The sequence below is a fragment of the Anabas testudineus genome, chromosome 11, assembly GCF_900324465.2.
Source record: "Anabas testudineus chromosome 11, fAnaTes1.2, whole genome shotgun sequence".
Classification (NCBI taxonomy): Eukaryota; Metazoa; Chordata; class Actinopteri; order Anabantiformes; family Anabantidae; genus Anabas; species Anabas testudineus.
The window spans coordinates 11,253,546-11,275,567 of record NC_046620.1 but is presented as its reverse complement, the minus strand read 5'-3'; the positions used below and the strand labels follow the sequence as shown (position 1 = coordinate 11,275,567).

Below are 22,022 nucleotides of genomic sequence, written 5' to 3'. Positions count from 1 at the left end.
TTAGTTGAATACCCCTGCTTTAAACGCTAATGCTTACTTCAGCATAATTTATCTGCCTGACAAACTGCCTCTCCCTCTTAAGTTCTGTGCAACTGGATACAAGTTGCAATATATTATTAATTCAAATCGTTATTTTTTCAATTATTTATAATTTAAAACTGAATCAATCAATCCATTATTTATTGGCCGCCCCTCCTCAGTCTTGCTGCTTATGTGGCAGCACTGCGTCTGGCTGCACAAACTAACACTAATGATCCAAAACAAACACAGTTTATCGCGAAATCTCGCGTGATTATCGCGACCACAAATCGGAGCCCTCTGATTGGACGAAACCGCGAAGCAGTGGATCACGTGTGCAGGGGGTCACTTGGCATGCTGGGACACAAACAGTGGTCGGTACGAAGAGCTGCACGGCTACAGCAGGAGCAGCATCGTCCGCTGAGGAGGGGGGGAAGACGGCGAGAGACGCACCAGCCAGCTGCAGGAGCGAAGTGTTTTCTCACATCCGGCTTCCACGGTTTGTTTGCTGCTTTGTTGTCACCCAGAAGAGGAGCCGAAGACGAGCTGCGACGTATTAGTGTCTGTAATGTGACGTTGGACTCTGTCCACGCAGAGAGCTAGTTAGTTAGCTTTCGACGGAGAGGAGAGGTTAGCATCGCAGTGATTTATGCTAGTGTGTCGGCGTTAGCTTGGTGCAGATGCTCGTGGAGGCAAAACAGTTTGTGTTTTTGCAAGATTTCGATTCCTGTCATCCTGGTCCTGGGAAGTGGCGCATTGTTTTGTCACTGTCCTCACAGCTCGGATCTTTTTCTGTCCTGACAGCCCACTCCATCTATTGACTCTACGTGGTTCTGAACTGGGGGGTGACAGCTCTGAATATGGCGAGTGTTTCAGATTCAGACTCCAAACCTGGTACTTTTAAGTCATTGGACTGGCGCGATGCCCAGCTAGTGTACCCAAGATAAATATTGTCAGATTGGAAACTTCGTGTAATGGCCAAGGACAGTGACGGATTTTATCTTTATGCCTCTATACAAAGTTGCAGAGCAATGGACTACTACTGCTGAAGCCATCTTCTTAAAACTATATAAAAAAGTTGAATTCCTGCTTCTGTTGAGGCTCAACAAATAAACATTGTTAGACATGGACTTGCACTGGAAGTAAAGAGTATCTTACAACCTCTAACATCCCAGCTATCTCCAGGCGGACATTTCTGAGCCCTGCTGCCGGTCCCCAGAGCTTTTTTGAGGGCTAACATGTCAATGTCAGGGGTCACGACCTTGCAGGTTTTCACCAAGCTTGTCAAGCATGCAGTGGGGAAGGCACAGATTCAGCTCAACCGCTGGCTGCAAAGGGCTGCCACAGATGAGTGTGACAAAATCGACATCCTGATATGCAATGCCTTTAATGAGCGAGGGGCTGGCACAGGGAAGACTGATGAAGACCCTCAGGTTGTCAGTGACACAGGGGCATCGACCTTCACCAGCAGTGGAGACTTCAGACACCCATGCTGCATCACCACCTTCTGCTTCAAGAGTGCCCTGCTGGCATGCATCCTGACAGCTTTGTGTTTCTCCTCGGTTGCCCTGGTGCGCCAATACCTCAAGGACCTCCTGCTCTGGGTGGAGAGCTTGGATAGCCTCGTCGGAGCCTTGCTGTTTATAGTTGGTTTAATTATTGTGTCATTCCCATGTGGATGGGGATATATTGTTCTAAATGTGGCAGCTGGCTACCTCTATGGCTTTGTGCTGGGTATGGGACTAGTTATGGTGGGAGTTTTAATAGGGACCTTTGTGGCACACTTGGTTTGCAAACGTTTATTGACTGACTGGGTGCTGAATAAGGTTGGGAACAGTGAACAGCTCAGTGCTGTCATACGTGTAGTCGAAGGAGGAAGTGGACTCAAAGTTGTGGCCTTAGCGAGACTAACCCCCATACCTTTTGGGCTCCAAAATGCAGTTTTCTCGGTGAGTATGTAAACACTGCTTGCAGCTTTTCCCTTTCACCTTAGAACACCATTAGTCAAGCGTGTTATGTCCATTGTAAAGTCATATTGTTTGTAGCAGCGGTTAGTGCAGTGGACCTGCCAGGAGCAGCACTGTAACCTGCTGGTGGATCATGATTCACAAAATCCGTTGCTGTTGCTAAAGTATTTTTTTCAATTTTACGATTGTTTTTTTTTTTATTTTTCCGAGGTCAACCTGCCACATAAAGAAATTTGAACTTGCCAGATTCTCGGCTTAAGAAATGGGGAGTACTCCTACTGCATGTAGATGTTTTAGTTGTGATGAGTTTTGGACATTTGAACATAGTGGTTGTGTATTTCATGTTGTGTCTTACATCATGAAATACACTAGAAATGAAAATACCAGACCAGCCTCTAGAGAAAGGAGACTCATTCCACTTGTAAAAAGAAGAAGTGCTTCACTGAAATGGTTTCTATTGTGGCCCAAGGACATCAATTTATAATCTGAACTATCAGTTGTAACACTCTTGGGTCATAGTCTGAGTCTTCACGTTTGGAGCATTTTATTTCCTGAATTTGATAATGAACTAGTAATGTAGTCTAGCTCATAGACATTTTTTCTGTTAGGTGAAGCTGAAGTCATTGGTCAAGGTAACATACACCATGTGATCTACATTATAAAGCTAATTAGTCGCAGGATATTGCTTTCAGCTGAGCTCATACACTTCACATGAGGGCTTTGACCTTCATACATGGCATGAATAATTTATAGTCAACGATTACTATTCTCAGTCAACTCATTGATACCTACCTACCTAATAGTTAAAGCCGTAAGGGGTGTGTTACTGTATTGTATATATATATATAGAAAATGAGCTGAAAGATCGTGGATCGTGAAAAGTGTTACTCCAGTTGTAACTGAAAGATTAATGAAGAAAACTGACCTAAGGGTGAACTTGATGCTGTGAAGTCACTCAGGCTTACAGTATCATCATCACTACTGTCTCCAATTGCACCAGTATATGCAATATCTCTCTTATGGGAAGAGATCTCAGACTCAGTAGTATCACATTTTCAGATTGTTTTCTGTCATTTAATTGTATTATATTAGCCTGTCTCCTAAAAATAGTCACAAGGATGATTATGTTAAAATCCAAGAATAAAAGTGTACAACAACAGTATTTTAGAGTAGCACTGCCTACAAAACACTGTCAGGGTTTTGCTCAGTAAAAACTACAATCCAGTGACTGCAGAATTACATGTTTTAATGTGCATAATTGCATACTATTGTATAACATTTTGACCTGTTGAAGAATGGGCGAAACATTAGTCTAAAAAATATCACTCTAGGGTCAGTGTGCAGACAATAATGTTTCCATAAGTGCACTATAATATATAATAACTGAAGGTACAAACCATTTTATGCATTAATATATGAATCTGGTCAAAATTATGCTATTGAAATTATTATAATAATATAATAAATAAAATTATAAGTAGTATGGAAATGTGTCTATGGATGAAGGGGGTGGGGAGATTGGGGGATGGGGTGCAAAGTGCGATTTTTTCAAGTTAAGTTAGACTCTAGCCTGCATAAACAACTCATTTCAGATGCACAGTATTTCAGTATTATATTTTAAAGCTCACACAAGGAAACAGCCAGATTAAAATGCATCAGATTTCACTGGTTATGCTGAAGTGAACAGTGACATTTTGTTTACCACTAACTTAGAATACAAAACTAGAATCAAAGTAGCGTTGAAGGCAGCAACCAACAATAGCACAAACATCCAGAAGTCGAAGCAAAGTGGTGAGCTAGAGAGGCATTTATGGTTAAAGCATGAAGTTGATACATGGGTCTGTGGCAGGAAGAGGAAAAAGAAGATGACGTTCAGTTTGGTTCACAAGCACAGTAATTGCACGTTGTAAAACCAGTGTGTTTTCTGTAGGGACTGATTTACTTTGACATTTCTCAACTGTAGGGAGATGTGATATTTGGCTTTTCACTCTGGCTATTCCAGTTCGCTCGAGTTCAGATCTTGAGTTGTATTGAACCATCCTGGGTTACAGCATGAATATGCTGGTCAGGGTTTCTATTAGATTGCACTGCAGATGTATATTTTGCAACTGAATGTAGGTTAGAGTTCAGTGAAGAGACTTGGTGCACTAATTGTAGTCTTTCTGATTTAGAAAAACAAAGTAATGTGAGTTAATGTAATACAGGAAACATCTGTATTTAATATAATGCTTGTTGATGCATTATAAGTTTGGGTTAAGTGGAAAAAAGGCGTTTACATTTATTATTATGGAACTGATTATTTGTAGACCACAAATGCATGTGCACAGTTACATCATTCAAAATTAGGATAAAAATAGTATTTATACACAGCAGGTCACGACATGTTAAAAATAGTTTTGTTTTTGTAAATTTACAGTTTACATAACATTACGACGACACCTTCAGAATAATGAAAATAGTAATTTGGCAGCAGTGAGATGAGATCATCCAGGTATCAGTTGACTGTGCTGCAAACAGGACAGATGGTAAACTTTTGTTGTGTTTGGTTGATAGGCTGGTATTTGAGAAGCATCTCAAATTCACATGCCTGAGCTGTGACATTACATGTGAGCAGTGAACTGACAGAGGCAGGGATGAACCAAAATAATAGGGATATGTAGGATTACATGTATGCTCCAAGGTAGGAGAGTTTGTGATCTAAAAAAAAAAATTTTTATTCTTCAGTATTAGTAGGCTATTTGCAAAAATAAATAAATAAATAAACTAAAGCTTAGCAGATGGTTTTCAGATGATTGTTCAAAGCTTCTGTTTGTCAGTGGTTCAAACGTCTGACTCCATGGTTGGGACATAGCTCTGTGTTTAAAAGTCAAACTGTACCATTGTATCATTCCACTATCGTGGCTGGACAGCAACAACAGCAGTCACCACTGAACCTGCTGCAGAGATGAATATGAGGTATGAAGGTCATAGTGCAGGAGTGGCCAACCCTGGTCCTTAAGAGTCACAGTCCTGCTTGTTTTCCAACTATCTCTGCATTTCCTGCTTCTGATTGGCTGAACACACCTGATCCATGTAATCAGCAGAGGGTAGGGCAGAAATAGTTGGAAAACAAGCAGGACTGAGGCTCTTCAGGACCAGGGTTGGCCACCCCTGTCATAGTGACTACTTTTTAAGAGTGTGTTTCACATCGGTTGCCACTATCACTGGCATTTTTAGTGACACTGTATATGGGTGGTTAATTGACAGACATGTAAAATACTACTTTCTTTCTCTAGGTTGTTATACAGTGGCAAGAAAAAATATGTAAATATTTGTATGTGTATTTTAGATGTTCTGTATTTATTTGTCATAAAATGTGATCTGATCTTTATCTGAGTCAAGAGTATTAACAAATATGATGTGCCTAAAATAATAACACTGTCTTTATTGAGAACAACGATAAAAACCTCGTGGCACATAGTGCTAATGGAAAACGTATGTGAACCCTTGGAATAATGAGCTTAAAAAAAGATAACTGGAGTCAGGTGCTAGCAAACCTGGAGTCTTGTTAAGAAAATTAGTTTGTAGGTGTGGAGCTAGAGCTACTTTGACTGACAAAAACCACTGAAATGTTTTGAGTTTTCTCCACACAAGAATAATGTGCTTATGTGAGCTATGCCTTGCCAAAAGGAGCTTTCAGAGAAGAAGAAGAAGAAGAATTGTTGATAATACAAAAAGCTGGAAAGGGTTACAAAGTGATGTCAAAGACTTTAGAAATTCACCAGTATACATTTAGACAAGCAGTCTATAAATGGAGACACTTTGGGACTGTACCTACTCTACCAAGAAGTGGGCGGCCAGTCAAAAATGACCCCAAGAGCACAACAAACACTCATTAATGAGGTAAAGAATCAACCAGCTTGCAGCGATTGAGGGGAAGATGAATTCACAAGTCTATTGAAAAATTCTTTAGGATAATGTGAGAATGTCTCGACGTCCACTGAAACTGGTCAACCAGTTTTTATCCAAGGGTTCACACACTATTATTTTAGGTACACCATATTTGTTAATACTCTTGACTAAGATAAAGATCAGATTATGTTTTATGGCAAATTAACGCAGAAAACCGTTTATAAACAGTTCATATTTGTCATATTTCTATGGTTGTCTTTGAAAATGTTGTCTGACTCTCCGATGTGGGTTTTGAGATTGTTCCCTTTGATATATTTTAAGCTTACAGATTACAGATCATTAATCATTATCAAATTGTTTTTTTATGATGCACCTGTACTTTGGTCAGATATTTTTTACCTGTTACTCTGAAGTCTCACATATCAAAGTCCTGATTGCAACACCACAAGAAGTCACTGTCTGCCATCTAATGTAGTTAACTAGTTATACTTTGACTGCGGCTGGATTTTTAAGGGCTGATAAGGATATATAATTTATTTGTTCTTGATAAATGTTCCTTGTCATGTCAAGCAATTGGTACCAAAAACATTTGAGGGTCATTTTTACAAATGAGCGAATTTTGGCCAATATATGTGTCTGTCACTAAATAACTAAACCAAAGATGGTTTAGGTTGGAGAAGCTGGAGAAAATCAGTCTTTCGAGTTGTCACACATAATTCTTAGTGTGAAACTCTTTTCCAGCTGTGGAAGTGAATCTCAGAGTGAAACCTTCACCTGGGAGTTGAGCTGACCCTGCCAGTAGCAGGCTAATAAACCGAATCCTCTTTTTTACCTCATTCCTCTTCTGCTACATTTTCACTTCTGGCCCAGAGGGGTTTCAAACTGTTGTCAGGCTCTATCCATACACCGTGTAATTCATCTTACTTGGCCGCTCATTATTAAGCTGAGCTGATATTGTATCTTTATAATCTTATTCTCAATGATAAAAGGTGAAACAAACCACGGTTGGTCATGATCACAGTGGAATATTGTGTTGTCTTCACTGACCTTGGTAAGCACTTTCTGTGGGTAAGACTACATTTCACTGTGCCCCTCGTTTCTTTTTGCTGAAGTCGATGGCACTACATTATAGCGGGTAACCTAAAACGACACAGAAACTGCAGCAGTTAGCAAAATAATGGGACAGATCAGGAATCCTTTAAGGATAGAGTGGACATATTCAGGGCCCCATGTGTATTTTATAACAACTTGATAACCTTTAGCAATCGCTGGGCAGACTCCCTCCGCTGGCATAATGAGCTGATGAAGTCACTGTGAATTTTATTGTTATTTATGGGACCCAAACTATTGGCAAACATGTTTGTGCAACATTAAAATATGCCCTGTGGCTTCATTATTACCAGTGGAGCCTGCGTATGTCAAGACAAGAACATGTTTAACATCACAATAGCCTAAAATTCCTATGCAGTTGATTCCCTACTTTACGTTTTTGTTTACAAGCAGAAACTGAGCCATGCATTTCTGCTGCTCTGAATAAATCAGGTCAAGTTTTGGATGGGATATTTTTTGTCTTGACTTTGCAGATTATTTTTAATACACTGGCTTGTAGAAATGAGTAGGAGTGTTTTTTTGTTTTTTTTTTGCATGGTTCTAAAAATACCAATGCCTAAACTTTCCCTGGTCGTATATTTATATACAGCATACTGTATGTACATATAGACTACCACTCAAAGGTTTGGACTCCTCTAGAAATGACCATGCTTTTCATAAACGCATATATGCCTTCAGCTGTATTACTTATGATCAGTTATCCTTTTAAATCAATAAATAAACTGGCATTGGCAAACAAAACATGCAATTGGAAGACAGTACTGATGTTTGGCTGAGAGAGTGTGCATCCATTCTCAAAGACTCGCATGGCATTTCTCAGAGATTAGCTGAGGGCATTATGACTGTGTTGACACATAGTGTGGACACATCACTACGTATCTTTCGAGGAGAATGGCCTGTTACACAATCGTATTGTGTAAAAAAATTGCGGAGGAAAAGCAGCTTGACAACAACGTTGAGTATTTGATAATATCACTGTCCTATGAAGTGGAACTCAGGGTCTTATCAGTGTGCTGTGTGATAACAGGAGCAGGTCTACTATTCATCACTGCAAGGAGACACTTTGGCTGGATTTAACATTAATGCTTTTTTTTTCCAACTCTGATAACATTTTTGCACAGGCGTCGTCTTGTAGCAACGAGCAACAGCCCTCGACACACTGCTATCAGCCTCAGTGTTGTCACAGCGCACACAGTGCCAAGGTCACATCCTTACACATTCAGCACAGGCGCACATCAGTGTATTACATCAGTTAATGAAGGGATCAAGGGTGGCAGCATTGCAGATTCTGGTTTATATTTAGGTGGTTGCACTAAGATATGAAATGAGACACTCAGCCGAATGTGTGATTGCATGTTGTACTTCAAGTACATACATCAGCTAGTACTAAGGCCAAGCAAGAATGTTTGTGGTTTTGTGGGCTGCAGTTTTTCCAGATCCACAATAATTTAAAATGTTGAAATATGGGGAACAGGGATTTATTAAATTTGTTATTGATATTTTAAGAAACCCAGCTATAATATCATGTAATTTATAGCAGATATCTATTCCGTCAAACTGTTTCAATAGGTAAATATATTTCATTCTTAAATGTTTAATCCCTTTTCACTGCTCACTTACCAGCATAATCTGTAGCTCTGCTGTGTTTGAGTTTAGAAATTGCCCTCATCAGCCAATGTGGGATCATTTCTTTTAGTAAAAGCCCAAGTACAAAGCACACAGTTAGTTGATTAGCTTTTAAGTTTTAAAGCCTGTGAACCTAAATAGTTTAAAAACCCAAGTTTAGGCAATATTGGATATTATATTGGATACAGATGAAATAATGTGTGTGTACATACACTACCTGTCAAAAAAATAAAAAAATAACCACCTGGATTTAACTGAGCAAATTGGTATAAGCCTCCCATTGGATAATTACTGCATGGATGATGATGTTTCAGCTGGGAACAAGTTATTTAACTCTAACTGATGCAGTGAGTAACTTCTCATTTCTCAAACAACCTTGTCAGAAGACACATCCTGTGGTCCTGGAAAAGCTGTTAATCTGTTTCAAAAGGGTCAAATTATTGGCATCAAGCATCAATGAAGGAGATTAATGAAACTACTAAAACTGGTTTAAGAATTGTCCAATGGAAGAAGGTCATGTGGTCTGATGAGTCCAGATTTACTTTGTGCAGTGGTCCGACTCTATTGAAACAATGCCACTATGATTGTGTGTCGTAATCTAAGCTAAAGGTGGTCCAACAAAATATTAGAGTGTGTAAATTTTTGAGGGAGCAGTGTATAAGAAACATGTTATTGAACCTCAGTCATAATCTTAAAAATGAATATATAGATGAATAATGATGTTTGAAACGTATTTGTTAATTTCAAGATCACAGATGTGTCCTTGCCAAACTACCTGGTGGCCTCCTCGGTGGGCCTGTTGCCCACCCAGCTCCTCAACTCCTACTTGGGCACCACCCTCCGCACCATGGAGGACGTCATCGCTGAGCAGAGCATCAGCGGCTACTTTGTGTTCAGCCTGCAGGTGAGCTGATGGTTACGGATCTGTTGTATTTAGAGTTAGTGTTTGATTTCCCATGTGTCTTTGTTGTGGTCCTCAACTGTCGTAAGACATGAGGGGGGTTAGGAAACTATACTCTAAGACCAGGTCCCAACAGACTTGTCAACCAAAGCTTTATGGAGATAATGGGGTAACATTTCGCTGTATTTAATTCACTGGGGTATTGAGGTGGCAACAGGAAAAACACGTTTTACGTTGGCATGATCCAGGCAACACACACACGGGACTGTGTGGTTCTGAGAAATGGCATCATTAAATGCTTCCTGTAATCTCTCTTAAACTCTGACGTGGTGACAGTGACAACGATAACGATAATCACAATACATCTGCAGGTGACACACCCCTGTTTCCCTTTTTTGACAAGAGCATTAATAAAGCACTGATGTTTAAAGCTGCAGGTCTTGTTAACAAGAGAAAAGTAATACACAGCTGTGGACTACACCCATAAAGCCTGTCAAACTGCATCCTAGTGTAAAAGCGGAGACATCTGTCTCTCCCCTCAGGCTCAAGTTACATAAATGTCCAGTGTTAATGTTAAACCATATATAGAAATGCAAACTGTGCGGACAGTGATATCCAGCTCACCCCAAAGTCAATTGATTCTAGCACAGCATTCACACCTGTTCAGTTTCATTTAATCCTCACTCCAAGTGTTCAGGGATAAGGGTGTGTGAAACATTTGACATGTTCACAGAAGTCAGTGGTTAAAGGTATGTCATAGATTAAGTCTTGTGGTGGGAAATTCCATCTGGAAGAGCTGATAACGCCTGAGTATCGCTTACTGTTCAGTGCCAGCATCATAAGCAAAAACATTCATTTTTTCAATAGCAAATATATAAAAACAATAATCAAATTAAAGGAGTATGGATTTGCATTTTATTTGGCCTATGAGCTTTACCCCTGTCCACATTGAACACATTTGGTTTGGTTTTACCTTGTTAGAAGACAACCCACACAAGACGAACTCGTCCAAATTCTCCAAGAAAAAAGAGAGAAGCAACCTTCAAATATAGGCATAACAAGTATAGTGGAAACAAAACAAACCACAGGCAGCATATAAAACAAACAAAGCATGTGACACAGGAGAAATACACAATAAGTTAAAATAACTTTTTTCCATAGTGGTCCTGGCTCTGAATCATGGAGACAACAAAGACCGCTGTGGTCTGCTACTGAAAGTTCAACCATGCAGTTAAAAACAAAACATTAACTACATCTCTTCTGTTTTTACTCAGATGTTTTCAAAAACTGTAATTGATTGAAATGATCGTCTGTCATGTGGCTTTTCGTTATATATTTAAGAGGTTTATATTTAAAAACATCACATATGAGTCTCAACGCTGTGTACACTTAAACCCCTGTAATTAATCTGGTGTGTGGACGTTTATTCACATGACCAGCAGCTACATGCTTATTAGTAAAGTTGAAAATTTTAGTGTTTAAAAAAGTTTAAGCTTCAATTTATAATTGTCTATTTTTGTCTAGACATATGGTGAATTCATTAAGTTGTGTTGAAGCTAGTGCTACTACTACTACTAGTTTTGAAAACCTGATGGCAGAAACAATAAATATTTAAAGCTAGTGTGATCACAACACCGTGACTTGCTCATCTGTCCTCCACAGATCATCATCAGCATTGGTCTGATGTTCTACGTTGTGCACCGGGCTCAGGTTGAGTTCAACGCAGCCATCGCCGCCTGCCAGATGGAGCTTAAATCGTCGCATATGAACGGCTCCTCCAATAATCACAGCAGCTTCTCTTACTGCAGCAAGAGGGCGACAGCTGGCAGTGGAAACTGCATTAATGTGGTTTGATCTAAATTGTAAGACTACTACACAGCTTAAGGGAACCTGCTGAGTCTGTACGTTGGTGGCATGCGATCAACCATGTGTGAAAAAACCTTGAACACATAAGTCGTCTTTAGTCTGTGCAGTGTTTTAGAAGTGTGGGACCATGCACCTTTGACAAAATGGTGCTGATGAACAAAGTTTTGCGACTTATTTTTATTATTATTTTCATTAAAGTACTTAACATTTACTCTGTTACTGGTGATGTCAATGAAATTATGATGTTGAGAGATATCAAACGTGGCTGACTGAGTGAGTGTGCTGTTTAACAATAGCTCGGCATTAACTGCCCGCTAACACTATGAATGTGCAATTTGGAGCTTTCTAGAGAACCAAGGAATTGTTTTTTCCATTTCAGTGTAAAAACAATACCAACCTATGCACCTTTATCTCATACTACACTTTGTTTATTTCATTTCAGTAGATTTTGGGATTAGTTTGTCGACAACCAGTGCTTATTTACAGACAATAAGGGCATTATAAATACTTTAAAAGATTCAGCTTTTTAGTCCAATGTCTTGTTTTGGACTGAGGAGAGAGGAGCTCTCAGTGAGCACCACGGGCTTCTCTGACTATGTGATTTCTGCTGGCTTACGACCACATCAGATGAATTGACCTTGTCTACTCGGAGATCATTTCAGTGCTTGTGCAGTTTTGAGAAGAGCAGCTGGAGAGGAGAGCAGATCTTGCAGCAGGAAACTCAGGAATGTTTCTGCCAGGAAAGTTGAAGTGCAGCATCGTCAGCTCCTTGATAGCACAGAAAGATTCCCACACTGAGCTGAAAGTGAGATGTTGAGCTTTCCTGTTAGTATTCACTTCAATTTGGTTTTTACGTAGTGTTTTGTTTGCTTTTTCCTGGCTGTGAGATCATCCATTCGGGTTTTACGTACTTCTTTAGATGGTTGTTTCAACAATTTTGTGCAATACACTGATGATGAAATGGCATGAATGTCATATTTCAGTGCTGAAACCAAACTAATCAGAAATGCTCTTCTGCATATAAAATAACACAGCCTAAATGTTGTTGCACAGCCTGTGACATTTGACTTACATTACAGACAGTGAAGTATGATGGAGATTTAGGGGAAATTAAGGGAAGAAATTAGAGGATTGTTTTGAAATGAAATAATGTTGAGAATAAAGTTGAAATTTAACTTCACAATATAAGATTAAGCTGAAGCTACTAGCTTTAGGGCATATGGTGATGAACAGGTGACATTGAAGTATGAGTACTTTGATTGTGCTGAAAACTCCATCTGTTCGAAAGGAGAACGGATTCTGTGCTCTCCTGAGCTTCACACCTTCAGGATCAAACAACTTCATCAGTCGTCCTGTTGTGTCTTTTGACACGACATCCTCTGTATTACGTACAGTGGTAACCATTCATCTGTCTGTTTCTGTTTGTACGAATGTGACAAACTTTTCCAAGTTTTATTTTTCCTTCAACAGATGCAGATTTTTGGCACAATCTTTGCAAAGGTCTAATACTTAAAGGGAACCATACGGTGTAAAAGCTAAGTGCTTACTCTGAAATTGTTGAAGAAATTTTCCTCCACTCATTTTTCCCCTTTAATTGACCCTAATAATCTACTGTAGCATAGAGATGAGATAAAGTGGCTGTTATTTTTTATGTGCCATTATTACATAAGGATTATCAGGTGCCATGACACTGGCCCACCTTACTTTGTTTAACTAATTGGTAATAGTAATGGATGGTAATAACACTACTTATTTTGTGTTTTAGCTCTTAATAATATAACAACAAAGCTCTCATGCTGTGGGTTAATTTTACAGGGCGCTACAACAGACAAACATTATTTTCATACAGATAATTTAAACTATGAAGGGGTTTGTTTGGTCAGAGGTTGAAACTGATGTGTCTCAGAAGCCGACAATCAAACACAACATGGACACTAAGTGATGAATGTGATAATACATTTTATTTTTACATGAATTATTGTGATGCTGCTCCTCAGACAACGTCTGATTGAGGAATAATAAGGGCTCCTATTTGAAATATCCATCTATATGTCCCCTGTACCTGTTCACAAAAGCCTGTTTTCTATCACCGACACTGCTTTTTGTTTTTGTACTTAAATTGTTGACTTTGATTTGTTTTTCTTTTTTAAATCTTTGTCCAAACACATTCCATGCTGTCCGTCCTGTAGAGTTATTTCCATGGTGTTGGTTAAAAGGGCCCCTTGCTGTCTGAATTTAGCAATAATGTTAGAAAGTCAAAAGCAAAAAAAAAAAAAAAACACAAAAAAAACTAAATAATAGAGGTCTGGTAAAGATAATGTTAATGTTTTTTTTTAAGTGAACAAAAACTGTGTTTGAATTGTTATTTAATCCATGTTCCACTGCAAAGATGAGTATCAACATTCCCAGGTTTGTGTTACAGTGTTCAACCTGCCTTTTACCTCCTGCCTCTGACGGACATTTCTGCGTTGCCTAAGTTATAGAAGAGACGCACCAATGTCTGTGATCACAACAGCTTGTTCGGATTTTGTAGCACCTTCTTTGGAGAGCCTCTAAACCTGTTGATTGCTTTTGAATGTTTAGTGATCAACCGCTCACTTCTGTCACATGAAAATCTGGTAAAGCAGACCTAAACATTTTTCTAGTTTCTTACTTGAATTGAAAGTTTATATAGAAAGACATGAGTATGTTTTACAGCTGTGGGATTTAATAAATCTTCTCACTACTCTTACTTTTTTGCGTTTTAAAGGCATCAAATTGAGGTTTCCCTTCATTGTTCAATGAGAATCTGTTGAAGTGCTCCAGGTTTTCACTTGACAGCAGTGTCTCTACTATCTGAAAGTGTGATTTGTGTAACTGTTCTGCTCAGAAGTGGTAAAGTAGTGGAAGTGACGCCATGTTTAATGCAAAAATTAAGTACATGAAAGTTGGGGACACACTTCATGATATTTTAGCCCCTCAACTGAGAATTTGAAAGTTGAATTTGTGGGGGAAAAAAGACGTTTTACAGTAAATGGTTTGGTTCTTCCTATGTGGGCTCTATTTAACTTAGATATAGTTATGCAATGACTGATTCCTGAGGGAAGTATATTTCATAGACACCCACACAAGACCTGAATCTGGGATGTACCTGCACACCTGAACTGTTATAGTGTGATATCTTTATCTTAAAAGTTGAAGTTGAGGGTCACGTTTGGTGCTATGAAATGCAATACTTCCCTATCTGTATCAAGTGCATTACACATATACTGTATTTTTTAATACAGAGAATTTTACAGTGTATAAATATTGATATTTATCGCTGTACAATGCTTGTTCAGTGTTATTTATGAGAGATAATAAAACCTGTCAGACTTTGTTACAAAGTGGTCAGATATTAATGAAAATGTGGGGGTCACACCACCAATATTACAAATGTAATTGCCATTTCTGGTAGCATAGTGACCTGTGAGGATTTCTATGTCTCTGCTGTTCACTTTTCAGTTTTGACCATTTATTTTTAATCTGTTATTTCCTCCCCAACCGCATGGAAGTGCAATACTAAATCTCTGAAGTACCCCTTTAACAAACGTCTAGTCCGTTCCTCGCTTTGTTTAATAATTTAAAGCGTGCAATATGTTATGTAATCCAGAGTGAATGCCTGTCCTTGTTTAACCCGATCAAACTTTCAGTCAGACTTGCTTTTTGAGATTGAAAAACAGCCTGAAGTAACTAGTATCCGTCAGAGACTGTCAAAAATCTGTGGAAAAGCTTCCATTGCTGATTTAAAAATGTTGCTAAACATTTGATAAAACCCTCTCTCAGACATAAATGACCTCACCCAGAATCCCTGCATGAGTCACTGAATATTACCTGGCTTCCTTGCCAGCTCTTCCTTGAATGATGGAAGACAAAATGTTCTCACTCAGAAGGTTTCCCCTTATCTTGCAAACCTCTAAATAACTGTCAGTCCTCAAATATGCAGCAGATGCAGCAGGACTGCGTGGTCAGAAATAATGCTGGCTTCTGGGGCAGTTTGTCACAGTGATTTTGAAGTGAAGCAGTGATGGATGGGGCGGTGGTGATAAAGAGTGGAGCACCACTTATTCTTGCCCTTGCCTGTGACAAGTTCTCTGTACAGAGGATGTGAGGGTTTGTGTGGACGGCGTCTGACAGATAACGTTCACATTCTCCTGCTTGTGAGCAGCACCGTGGCCATTTTACCACTCTCACACAGTGGGAAATATTGCCCACAGCCATTTTCTCATATCACCCCCCAAAAAAAACAACTACAAAAAAAAATAATACAACAACCCAGCCAGAGTCCAGCCATTCATCAATTATTAACAGAACCCTTTTTGCGTTTGTGGCTCCACCTGCTACCAGGAACTGCAGTAAACACACACAAATCCCACAACCCTGTTGATCTCTTCCGGGCTCAGGTCAGATGTGTGTCCAGTCCATCATCATCCAACACTGCCTCAAAGGACAAACCTCATCCCAGAGCCTCCCTGCCAGCAATCAGATACGTCCACACAAAACCGAGAACATTCATTTTGACGGGCCTCAAATGAAAGCCTTAGTTCTCACTAAGGGCTGAGCTTTCAGAGGGAAAACTCCAAAAATACATCTGTGAGGCTGGTGGTGCTTGAAAACACATCAGAGAGCGAGATTATAAAAGACAAAAACGGAGTGAGTGAGATGATCTTGGAATGTGTCCATGCATCCATCCAGAGGGAAACTTATGGTGTGGACGTTTTCAGATTTGTGAAGGAGGGAAGTGCTGATCATCCTCTGGCAGAGGGATCCTGCTCAAGGCAGACGGATAGATCATGTGACAGCTTTCTTGGCACAGACAGCTGTTGCCTCCATCTGTACCATCTCTGACCTGCTGCTGTTCTTGTCCTCGATGTGATAGTGTGAAACCGCACCTCTTGAGGAGTAAGTTAACAATTCAATTTCTGCAAAAACATACAAAACATTTTGAATATATTTCATTATAAGGATAAGTCACTGTGAGTTTTTGTTATTATGAAAGTTTAATGGAGCATCTATTTTCTATGTAAACTCACAGTTACTTTCAATTTTTAATGTTTCAACCTTTTGTAAACTGGACTTACACATTACATGAAGTTGGCAAAATACAGAACTGTCCTTGAAGCAGTGTTATTACACCAAATAAGGACCTAGTTTGTTTATATTGTGTATTGTATAGTTAAGTATATGTTAAAGTAAGTAGTAATACATCATTTTCTGCAGCGAATTCGTGATTTTAAAAGCTATTATCCAAAATGAGGAAAAATCCTCAAACCGATAAAACAACGACGTTTTCCATGTGTCCTTTCTGGTCTAGAACCAGTGATTGGTGGGACAAACAAGGGAATGAGACGTATTCTGATGACGCCTGCTCTTAGGGAAGAGTGACATCTGTGTCCTCTCCTAAGGTCAGCTCTTCTTTGCTGTGTGACTGTGCTGTCTGTTTACGGAGCAAACATGAAAACACTGAGATTTGAAGGCTGCACAAAGACAGAGTGGCGAGAGGGACGTCTTGACAGTGTGTTGGCGGTGACTGTGAAGAGGAGGTTACACCTGGTTACATATACATATACAGGAGTAGGCTGTAGTATTTTTAGGAGCTCCAGTACTATACCATTGTTTACTAGTTTACTTACCGTATAGACCCACACTAACAATAGAAATTTCAACTGTGGTTTTCCTACTGTGACCAGTGAAACGTCTGATCTCATTGACCTGGTGACTGTTCAAGTCTGTTTAAATAATTACAATTTAACTCTGTACTGCTCTCTGGTGGTCAAATGTCAATGCTACACAAATACACAGTTCTGACTATCGGAAGATTTAACACTGGTCCTTAAGGGCTGCTGCCCCCATCTGAGAAGGCACCTTCCAGTTTCTAAATGAACACGTAAACCAGGTTATCAGCAGTGGGTAGGGCAGCAGACCTTGAGGACGGGAATTTCCCATCCCTGCTATAGAGTATAATGAACTAGATTTCAATGTCATTCCTCTAATGTGACAAAATCATAATATTTGAAAACAAAATGTTGACTGATGTTCACTGACCCCTGGGAAACCTCCATTTGCTGAGAAAGATAATGTGATAATCTATAATGTGATAATCAATTGATCCAGAATGGTTACTAATGAACTTTGTGAGGACACTGTGTTGTTTCAAAGGTCAAACTCAATTAGAAAAAACATTTAATGAGACTGCAAACTTTATTAATTTAATATTTATTTGGTGCTTTTTACATTTAGTTATCTATTTAACTGTAAGTGCAGAGAAAGATTAGCGCAAAATAAACAGACACAAGGTAAAAAATAACGAAATTGAGTTATAAAATGAATAAGCAACCAGTCTCGGATTAGGCCAGTGGTCATCATCTTTTAAAGAAAAAGTCTTTCTGTGGTGTGAACACTGCAAAATGCAAACAAACTGGACCAGTTCATGTTAAAAGAAAAGCTTTCGCTTGAAAAGCAGCATGTTTCGGTTTGTTTTGCATTTCTACTGAGCAGAGAAGCTACAGTAGATTCCCCAGTGATCACTAGTGTAGCGGCCACAGTCCAGTTTTTCCAGTCCCACCAGGGCCATGTGGTCAGGGACCAGATGTGGAACTCCATCCCTGGTTGCTGGGCGGAGGTAGATCCGGTCAAAGCGGCACCTACTGACATAGGGTACAGTCTTGTTGTTGTTAGCTTTGGTGTCCCATGTGTAGCGGCAGTGCTCCTGTTTGCCCAGTCGCTCCCAGACATCACAGACACTGGGGGGTAGACCCACCTTGGCCACCTGATGTAGAGTCCAGATCAAGTGTTAGTGATGCACTGTGACTGTCTGCTGATTATGAACTGACTGGTATTAATACCAATGACTAACCTCAGTGTCTCTCAGGTTGGTGTCTCCCCCAAACAGGATGGTGACATTGTCAGGTGCCTCTCTCATCCTCTGCATCACCACTCGCAGCTGCTTCATCCGCTCTTCAGCATGGCCTTTACAACTCTCAAAGTGGGACGTCATCAGACACAGTTTCTGGTCTTTAAAATCCACCTACATGTAATATTCAAGGAATAATAGGTCACATTTATGTCAACTAAATGTAGGAGATTTGTACAACCTGTCAACGCACAAACCTGAGCTACAAGCAGATTTCTCATCATTTTAGTGGTGGGATAAGTCACTATCTCGCTCTCCACCAGTTTGACTCGTGACCTCTTCAGCATTATCCCAGTGAAGTAACCATCTTCACCGCCTGGTCAGCACAAGTAAAGAAAAGGGTTAGGTTTAGGTTAACTGCAGTTTTTCACAATTTAGCTGATATTCTGGGTGGATTTTGAATTTAGTGCTGTATACTTTGTGTATAGTCTATTTTAGTGTATCCTGTCCTGGTTAATTGAAACATGGTCATTGCTGTGTTAAACTCTACATAATCTAAGACAGTGCATGCTAACAGAAAGGTAGAAAATAAAGTCCAGTGGAAATACCTCTATCATCAAACATACTGTACCTTCAATGATCAGGTAGCTCACAGCCCGTTTCTTCAAGTACTGGACATAGGGTGGAATGAGCTCTTGTAGGAACACCACATCAGGAGTGTATCTGTGATGAGAAAAATAACTTTTCAAACACTATCTCCCACTGTATCCCCGAGCAACATTTAATTTCCTGTTGCTCTGTTGATGATCTCTGATAATAATTGAGTAGATATCCCCCTGACAACTAATAAAGGTAACACATGCTTACAAGACTAAGTAGGAGCACAGGCCTCTGGCCCGTTCACCAAGGTTGTCGGTGTCGAGTCCGTCCACATTCCAGGAGATCAGTGACAGTTTTCCATCGTCTTCTTCTGATGGTTTATGTGTAGACGCAGGACTGTCTTCAGTCAAATCTATGCTGGAAATTTGTGAATTTTGGTTGAAAATAGTGAGAAGTACTGTGCAGTAAATGAATAAATAAAAGAAACCAGACTTACCAAGCAGCAGCTGCAGGTTCTTCAACCTTCTGCCTCTTGGTTTTGGGGCTTTTGTCTCTCTCTGGAGAATCTTCGACTTCAAATATTTTCTCCATGTCTGCTTCAAAGAATGAGTTCAAAGCTCGCTGTAAGACAAGTGACAGTTAAAGATAATTCAACGTGACTTAAAATAATCACAGCAGACATTTAAACAGTTGTAGGACCTGTGTTTTTAGCTTTAGAGGATGACCTAATTAGTGAAATATGCCAGCTGTGTTTTACTGGTATCAGTGACCACGACACTAATCTAACTTTAGCTATGTAGTGCTACATGTGAGAGCTAATGCTAAATCAATGTAACGGATCCCCTGTAGCGTTACCTCCATCTCCCAGTCATTTTCAGCCAGGTAGCACTGAGCCACGGCGCTGTCAGTTCCCGCTATAGCAGCAAACTCGTCGCAGAGACGAGTTCTGTTTTCTTCTGCGTTAGAAACTGACGGCTTATCGGCGTCAGAAGCCATGATTTATACACACTAATGTTACTACTACTACTAATGTTACTTACAAACTCCCTCTGCTAGACAGCTCAGGTGCACCAGTGAAAAGCTTCCGGGGTAAGTTGCTTATGTCAACAACGCAGCAAATTGTATGTTGTATGGTTAAAAAGGAGCGGCTACACATACGTTCATGTAATACTGCCACTATAACAGTGTTTTCTAAATTTCACATCTGGTATAAACACAATTCAACTAGCATCTTAGCTAGATAGATAGATTTATGGACGTGTACATATTTATTGCCGCTTAGTTTGCAGTTTCACCCGGACGAGTTATCAAACGCAGCCGTTTCCGGTCTGAAGTAAACACAAGTTTGACATTGGCTGTAGTCACAAATATGGTATCCATGAGTTTAAATTCGTTAAAACAAATAATGAGAGTCATGGTAGATAACCCAGGTTTTGATAGAGTTCTGAGCAAGGTAAATATTTAAATTCTGCACATTTCTTGAACTCTGAACATTTATTTTTGTGGCTCCGAGTACACTCTGTGTGTGTCAGCCTGCGCTCTCAGTTAACCTAGCTGTAGTCGGCATTGCTGTACTGTCTCTCACCAGTTGGTATGTATGTTTTTACCTCAGGTGGACATTTTGTCTGCTGTCCCGGGTAAGCTGGTGTGTGAGATGCGGGTAGAAGAGGAACACACCAACCGGGGAGGGACGCTGCACGGCGGTCTGACAGCCACTCTGGTCGACGTTATTTCCACCGTGGCTATCATGAACACTGAGAGAGGAGCACCCGGAGTCAGCGTGGATATGAACATAACGTGAGTCCCGTGAGTGCAAACCTCACTGCTATAGACATAAATGCTGTACCCTTAAAAAGCACTGCATCGTCCGTGGATATGACATTTAAATTATGTAACTGCACTATATAATAATGTTAACTACACTGGTATTTACTATTATTTGATCATCCTCACGTTCAACTTTTGACCATCACTATTATTATGCCATTTTATCATTATTCAGATTTAGATTTTTTTTTTATTTTTTATTGCAAGGTGTTGAATTGTTTTTGTGAGCAGAAAACAACTGGAACAAGGCAAAGCAATTTCTCTCCGGGATTATTAAAATTATTTGGATTTTGAGCTCTTAAATCTATTTTAAATTAGACTGGTAGATTTGTTGTATAGTTAGTTCATGCCAAAGCCATTATTAAGCAAAATGTGTAAAATTAACCTTCCCAGTTGGCTAATATATTTACCCGGGTTTTGCAGCAGCTGTTTAACTGAATGTTTAATGAATCAGATTTGCCTTTATTTCTTAGCTGCAATGTTGCTTTTTGGTTTTAAATAGTTTGTGTTTTTGAAGGGATGTTGGAAGGTTATGCACAATATTGAGAAATGCTATTCATGAAATACATTTATGAGTGTCTTTGTGATTAGATAAAAATTATCAAATTTAAGTAGTCTAATAGAATATGCATATTAATATGTTATGCAATGTAATGTAAATTCATCCCTGTTTCCTAAAACACTAGGAAAAATACAAGGCATATGAATATGTTGCTATATGATGATGAATTGTAACTACAGCTGTGATTACAGGCTGGATAAAACAATTTAGATTTTCCCTAATTCACAAACATATTAACCCTAAAAATATCAGTGGTCTCAGCCTGTCTTAAAATTATGCTGAATTTATCTCCATATTTTTACTATTTCTGCATTCCTCAAGAATAACTATATAAACTACAAATGACTGAAAAGATTTTCACTATTTTACAGATACATGAATGCTGCCAAGATAGGAGAGGATGTACTGATTACTGCTCAGGTTCTGAAGCAAGGACGTACGTTGGCATTTGCCACCGTAGACCTCACCAGCAAGGCCACAGGGAAGCTCATTGCACAAGGAAGACACACCAAACACCTTGGCAGCAGTTAAATTGTTTACAATGTATACCTGTCTAAATAACATCATGTAAATGTACTGTTAAAACGAAGTAGTTGAGCAAACGTGACCTTACCTCTGCCTGCACAGTTTGCTGCTAAGCTGTTTTTTTTTTTCTTTGAGTAGTAATTTAGCTAACATTGGTGGAAGCCACAACTCCATAATACTACTCACTGAATTGTATGGTCACAGTCACTCCTGTATTTATGAGTCTTTCACATGCAATAAAACAAGTGGACAAGTTTT

General features: G+C 39.4%; 3 protein-coding genes across 3 annotated transcripts; 2 read left to right on the top strand and 1 right to left on the bottom strand.

Annotated features, from left to right (window-relative positions):
- The first annotated feature begins 381 nt into the window (after positions 1-381).
- Positions 382-14,731, top strand: tmem64 (transmembrane protein 64). The gene is made up of 3 exons (XM_026348198.1): positions 382-1,967; positions 9,361-9,516; positions 11,176-14,731. The coding sequence occupies exons 1-3, from the start codon at positions 1,257-1,259 to the stop codon at positions 11,365-11,367; spliced, it is 1,059 nt and encodes a 352-aa protein (XP_026203983.1). The 5' UTR covers positions 382-1,256; the 3' UTR covers positions 11,368-14,731.
- Positions 14,732-17,621: 2,890 nt separating this feature from the next.
- Positions 17,622-19,925, bottom strand: tdp2b (tyrosyl-DNA phosphodiesterase 2b). The gene is made up of 7 exons (XM_026346933.1): positions 19,706-19,925; positions 19,347-19,471; positions 19,118-19,267; positions 18,882-18,973; positions 18,508-18,626; positions 18,254-18,424; positions 17,622-18,166 (listed from the first exon to the last, which is right to left on the bottom strand). Exons 1-7 carry the CDS (start codon positions 19,844-19,846, stop codon positions 17,885-17,887), a joined length of 1,080 nt encoding a protein of 359 aa, XP_026202718.1. The 5' UTR covers positions 19,847-19,925; the 3' UTR covers positions 17,622-17,884.
- A 237-nt stretch (positions 19,926-20,162) lies between these two features.
- On the top strand, positions 20,163-22,022 carry acot13 (acyl-CoA thioesterase 13). Its single transcript, XM_026349043.1, has 3 exons — positions 20,163-20,303; positions 20,463-20,647; positions 21,611-22,022. The coding sequence occupies exons 1-3, from the start codon at positions 20,220-20,222 to the stop codon at positions 21,768-21,770; spliced, it is 429 nt and encodes a 142-aa protein (XP_026204828.1). The 5' UTR covers positions 20,163-20,219; the 3' UTR covers positions 21,771-22,022.

Bases quoted from the DNA above. Each gene is read 5' to 3' on its own strand.
- tmem64 (XM_026348198.1), top strand. From the start codon at position 1,257: ATGTCAATGTCAGGGGTCACGACCTTGCAGGTTTTCACCAAGCTTGTC. The intron at 1,968-9,360 runs GTGAGTATGTAA...GTTAATTTCAAG, and splicing joins TCCAAAATGCAGTTTTCTCG to ATCACAGATGTGTCCTTGCC. The intron at 9,517-11,175 runs GTGAGCTGATGG...TGTCCTCCACAG, and splicing joins ACTTTGTGTTCAGCCTGCAG to ATCATCATCAGCATTGGTCT.
- tdp2b (XM_026346933.1), bottom strand. From the start codon at position 19,846: ATGGCTTCTGACGCCGATAAGCCGTCAGTTTCTAACGCAGAAGAAAAC. The intron at 18,974-19,117 runs GTAAGCATGTGT...TTCTCATCACAG, and splicing joins CTGTGCTCCTACTTAGTCTT to ATACACTCCTGATGTGGTGT. The intron at 18,167-18,253 runs GTTAGTCATTGG...ACTCTACATCAG, and splicing joins CCAACCTGAGAGACACTGAG to GTGGCCAAGGTGGGTCTACC.
- acot13 (XM_026349043.1), top strand. From the start codon at position 20,220: ATGGTATCCATGAGTTTAAATTCGTTAAAACAAATAATGAGAGTCATG. The intron at 20,304-20,462 runs GTAAATATTTAA...TTTTTACCTCAG, and splicing joins TTGATAGAGTTCTGAGCAAG to GTGGACATTTTGTCTGCTGT. The intron at 20,648-21,610 runs GTGAGTCCCGTG...ACTATTTTACAG, and splicing joins AGCGTGGATATGAACATAAC to ATACATGAATGCTGCCAAGA.